At 29.5% G+C, this 5,518-nt stretch overlaps 1 protein-coding gene and 1 pseudogene across 1 annotated transcript; both read left to right on the top strand.

Moving 5' to 3' along the window:
• On the top strand, nt 2,102–3,254 carry LOC109352975 (probable prolyl 4-hydroxylase 7). Its single transcript, XM_019595162.1, has 3 exons — nt 2,102–2,300; nt 2,574–2,633; nt 3,182–3,254. The coding sequence occupies exons 1-3, from the start codon at nt 2,185–2,187 to the stop codon at nt 3,252–3,254; spliced, it is 249 nt and encodes an 82-aa protein (XP_019450707.1). The 5' UTR covers nt 2,102–2,184.
• On the top strand, nt 3,384–5,173 carry LOC109353055 (annotated as a pseudogene).

The raw sequence follows: 5,518 nt of genomic DNA, 5'->3' as shown, positions 1-5,518 counted from the left end.
TATTATGAAATAATATTCTTGACAAAATGTAATGTTAAAATAAAAAATTATAATATATATATATAAATATTTAATTAAACATAAATTTATAAATATGTGAGTATTTATAAAGCATGTATCATAACTCATTTCCACCTATTGTGAGTTTTTTATGACTACCCATTAGTTAAGTTGAATATTTTTGTCATCCCTAGCTATGAGGTGTAGTCCTCAAACTTATATATTTATATAAAAAATAATAATCATTATATCTTTATATAAGATTGTGTTAAATTAGATACTTGACATAACTTATTTCATGTCTAGCAACTAATTTATTAAGTAATCTTTTAAATAGCTCTAATTCAATTAGTTATATTATAACATTCAATTTTTAGCTTATAACTTTTTATGTAATTTGTTACTTAATTGTTCTAAACAAAACTATAATTATGACAATGACCCTTTACCCCATCAACATTTGTTAGGTAAAATGCTCCCAAATAATTATAACAAAATTCAAACCTCTAACTAATCATCTTGAGGCATGACCACTCCTACGAGTTTCTTAAGATAGATAGTAGATACTTGTAACCAGAAACAAAAACAGAACAAAAAATATAGTAGGTGCTTGATTTTTTTTGTATAAATATAATGTCTGGTTTTTCTTCATCCCCATATGATAAAGTTTTGTTTATGTAAATGAAATCCAATTTAACATTGTTTGTCTTTAATGCCATTGATTTTCGATAATCAATTATTAACATCTTGGTGCAAGAAGAAAATTGTAAAAAATAAAATAAGGTTTGTTGTAAAGGATTTCATAGTGAGAAGAGAATGTAAAAGTAATGGATTGTATTGATTATTCATTGGTGTTTTTACAGAACCAGCAAGCATTTGTACTTATAGCTTGCTAACCAAAAGAAGTTTGCTTGGAAAAGAAGTAACAGAAAAAACAACTTCCTAACAAGCAAACTAACTAATAACTAACACACTAAACATATTAATCACGTGCCAAAGGGCTAAGAGTTCTGCTGCTAAACCACTCATACAAATGAATCAAGAATAGCTTGATATGATTAAGTTGTGGATAGAAAACAGGGCAACTTGCAGCCTTAATGTATGCAGGCAGAGCAACTTGCAGCCTCAATGTATGCAGGCAGAGCAACTTGCAGAGTTGTATTCTTGTGTGTAATGATCCTAGTCTTCCTATCTTCATCATGAGCTAGAGCCTGCAATTATAGGAGACTTCCTCATGCACTAAGGCATGGGCTAAGATATAAAAGCAATTGAGATATGTAAACATAATGTGCAGCAGAAGCAATGTGTAAACATAATATGCAGAGGCAATTATGAAAAAACGATTAGAGCATTAATAATACAATCATAGACATGGATGATGTTTAATAGAGCAAGAGACAAGTATCGATTGAACACGAGATTCATATCACTGTAAATAGAATCATAATTGAAATCTAAATGCCAATGTCAACCAAAAAATTGATGACTCACAACTATTATTCTCTCTAGAGTGAGAATTGAATTGATATTAATGCTTCCGTAAGTGTAAAACTAAGTTCTTTAGTATTCTCTTATGCATCTTTTTAGTGTATCATGCACCCTACTTATAGATAAAACGTATTAAGACAGTTTAATGACTTTAATCAGATTTGCTATTCATATTGTCATACTTTCCTAATAAAAAATTTATCTCCTTCACAAATCAAACTTTAATAAACAACACAATTTACTCTTTTTTCAGTTTATTTATTATTTATTTTTTATATAAACCGGAGAAAAGCAGGTGCTTTATATAGGTTACTACTTGGGAGTACATCAGCTATCACATAGTATGTCACTTTGTGTATCATTGATTGTGATTGATTAAAAAATATATTTAAATTAAAAATTTAATAATTAAGTATTTTTATGATTATTCACGAGTAATAGCACATAAAATGATATACTTTTTTAGATAGAAGATGTCGTTGAAATGAAAATTGTTTATATTATTAGTATTGGTGATTTGACAAATCAAAGGTAGCCACCGAATGTAATAAGACCGGTGGGCGTCTCTTTTTCTTTTAACTTTCTGAAACAACCAAAAAGAGTTAATAAATTACTTAAACCACTTCTATTGTATTTTTGTGTTGTGTAGAATAATTAAAAAAGGCATCAAACTCTATTCACATTATTTTTTCGGTAATGGGTTATTGGCATTTTCTAACACTGTCTCTCAGCTTCTTCTTATGTCTTCACTCTCATATTATTTATGTTTCCTCACTTCGATTGCCAGAGTTATATGATAATCACAACACCATGTAATCCTCACACCCTCTTTCCTCTGTTAATATCATTAGCAAAATAGTTTTGAGATTTGAGAATATTAAGGTGAAACATTGGTTTTATAAGTTTTTTTATACAAATTATAAATCCAAATTCTAATTTTGAAAATTTAATTATATCTACGTGCCTTTTAGAAAGTAAGCAAATTTGTTATTTTGAAATTTAAATTATTAGATAAATGTACATTATTTTGACCATTACTTTAAAATAAAACGCTAATCTTTCTAATATTCTGGATGTATTTTCAGACATGGTCCTAAAGTGAGGTTTGATCCCACTCTTGTCACACAAGTATCTTGGCGTCCCAGGTGATCACAATTTCTAAGCATTTTTGCTCTAAAATAATGTTAACATCTATTTTAAGGAAACTATTTGTGTCTTAAATAATGATGTTTTATTATATGATGAAGTATTAATTAGTCTAAGTTTTTCAATATGTTAAATGATTCTTTGAATGCAATTCTTAACATAACTCCTTATTGTATCAAAGAAACACTTTGCATGTCAAAATAGTCCCATGCAAAAACTAATGATGTCCCTAAAAGCAATTGATTACACCTACAATTAAGTTGATATTTTCATTTCTGAAAACTAAATTGGGAAAGGGATTCCTTCCATGATGGAATTTGTGTATTTATTATCAATGTTTTGCACTTATTACAATTATGATCATTATGACCATTACGATATTGATCAATTTCTGGTGTCACCATAACCACAAAAATTATGGTTGTATTAGGTGATGGGTTCTGCTGTTTAAAACAATGTTTATTAGCATTGTATATTATAATTATAATATTATAATGAAGTGTTGCTTAGTTGATTTTTTTACTTGTTTGATAATTTTTGTATCCAGGGCATTTCTATATAAGGGATTCTTATCTGACAAGGAATGTGATCATCTTATCAATATGGTTAGATTTATCTAATGGTGTTTTACTTTTATTCTATTATATATAGATAATTTAAAACTTAAGGAGAAGAAAAGCATATGCCGAAAAATCGTGTATGTTATATTGAATAATGAATGACTGAGTTTTTGTATTATTAGTCCAGAGATAAGTTGAAGAAATCTACAGTCGCAGATAATGAATCAGGTAAAAGTTTGCTCAGTAAAGTTAGAACAAGCTCTGGGATGTTTTTTTCAAAAGCACAGGTATAATAACCTTGAATACTTCTTTGTATATTGTTGCAACGTCTTGTTTGGTTGATCATATGTAATAAGCATAAATTGTTGGTTTAGCTTTGTAATTAGGAAAAAAAGTTTCTTTTCATATTATTTGAAAAGTGAAAACTCTTCAAATTGTTGGTGTAATATAATATTTAGCAATGTACAAAGAGACATGGTTGACATTTGTGTTTTCAAATATTGAAATTGATATTAATTCATATGCCCATTATCTTATATCTTTAAGGATGAAATTATTGCTGAGATTGAAACCAGAATTACTACATGGACATTCCTTCCTATCGGTAAGTACTAGTAAATATCATTCCATGGTTCATTTCAGACTTTCAGTTTTTGCTATTCTCTATTAATAGTTTGGTTTAATTATGTATCAGATAATGGCGAGCCTATTCAAGTATTACGTTATGAGCATGGTCAGAAATATGAACCACATTTTGATTACTTTCGTGACAAGTTTAATCAACAAGCTGGTGGCCATAGAATGGCCACTGTGTTGATGTATTTGTCGAATGTTGAGAAGGGTGGTGAAACGGTTTTTCCCGATTCTGAAGTAAGTTTCTTGTGAATATGATTTTCTCATGGTCCTTTTCTTTAAATAAACCACCCTCCCATTGCCCAAAGAAGAAAAAAAAAGTGAACCAAGAAAGAAAAATGGAATGGTGATTAATTTATCTTATTCTTCTACAGTTACAGTTGTCTCAACCAAAAGATAATACCTGGTCTGAATGTGCTAAAGGAGGTTATGCAGGTATATATTTTAGGGTGATTTTACATTCTGTTGACATGTAGGATTGAAATTGTTGTTTATTTAATGCTAAGAGAACCTTTGGCTAAGTAAATCAAAACATACAAAATTACATACAAACTCATTTTGGTCCCTTTCTAGCTCAATATTAGTAGGAGAGAAATTAAATAAATGATAATGAGAAAATAATTTATACATCAAATTATAAGATATTTTTATATTATTAGTATATCATCTAACATTTATGTCTTAATTATTATTGATTCTTAAATAAAAATAAATATATATAAATGGTGGACTCTTGATTATTTCTCCACTTCTTCAAAGTTCCTTTGCTCCAAGCTTAGGATAAAGTTGATACTTATATTGATCAACATTCTTGTCTTTGCTACCTTGTTTTAATAATTTATATGTTTTGGCTAATATTTTTTTGTCCTAGCTGCTTCTATCATACTTTTTTATCTTTTGAGTTGTTCTTCTAGATCGGTCGCAATTTAACAATCATGGGATCTCATTTTTACAGTAAAACCTAAGAAGGGTGATGCTTTATTGTTCTTCAGTCTTCATCTAAATGCAACTACAGATACTAGGAGCTTGCATCAAAGCTGTCCGGTCATCAAGGGTGAGAAGTGGTCTGCAACTAAATGGATTCGCGTCGGGGACATCGATAAAGTATTCAAGAATTGACATAGAATGGATTGTGCTGATGAACATGAGCAAAGCTCTACATGGACAGAAGCAGGTGAATGCGAGAAGAACTCACTTTACATGGTTGGTAAAGGAGACATCAAAGTTACTGCATGAAGAGTTGCAATGTTTGTTAGTATTAGGTTAAACTATTTTAGTTTATCTTCTTTCAAATGTATGTAGATTTTAAAATAATTATATCCGTTGGAACTGAAGTTACTGAATAATAATACTAATCTATACAAATTGAACTAAACTTCTTATTATAGCATAGGAAATCTTCTAAATAAACCACAAAATAGGCATGAACTTCCAGAGCCTCTAGCTGATTGGTGCTTCTCTTCGACCATCTCCTTTGTGCACAAGTGTTGCTCAAGTCTAATCATCCACTAGTATTCTTATAGACACCATGAATAATGTGTTTGAATTGTGTTAAAAGAGGAGCTAAAGAACTTTTCAATGGAAAAGGAAAAATGCATAATGCATTTCATTTTAAAAGTATTCCTTATGCTAGTGCAGTTGGTAGTCTTATGTATGCTATGGTGTGCACTAGACCTGATTTAGCATATGCT

Source organism: Lupinus angustifolius, chromosome LG07, assembly GCF_001865875.1.
Source record: "Lupinus angustifolius cultivar Tanjil chromosome LG07, LupAngTanjil_v1.0, whole genome shotgun sequence".
NCBI classification, from domain to species: Eukaryota; Viridiplantae; Streptophyta; class Magnoliopsida; order Fabales; family Fabaceae; genus Lupinus; species Lupinus angustifolius.
Note: the sequence above shows the minus strand (reverse complement) of the source record. Positions and strands in the feature narration are given on the sequence as shown.

Bases quoted from the DNA above. Each gene is read 5' to 3' on its own strand.
- LOC109352975 (XM_019595162.1), top strand. From the start codon at position 2,185: ATGGGTTATTGGCATTTTCTAACACTGTCTCTCAGCTTCTTCTTATGT. The intron at 2,301-2,573 runs GTAATCCTCACA...ATGTATTTTCAG, and splicing joins TATGATAATCACAACACCAT to ACATGGTCCTAAAGTGAGGT. The intron at 2,634-3,181 runs GTGATCACAATT...TTTTGTATCCAG, and splicing joins CAAGTATCTTGGCGTCCCAG to GGCATTTCTATATAAGGGAT.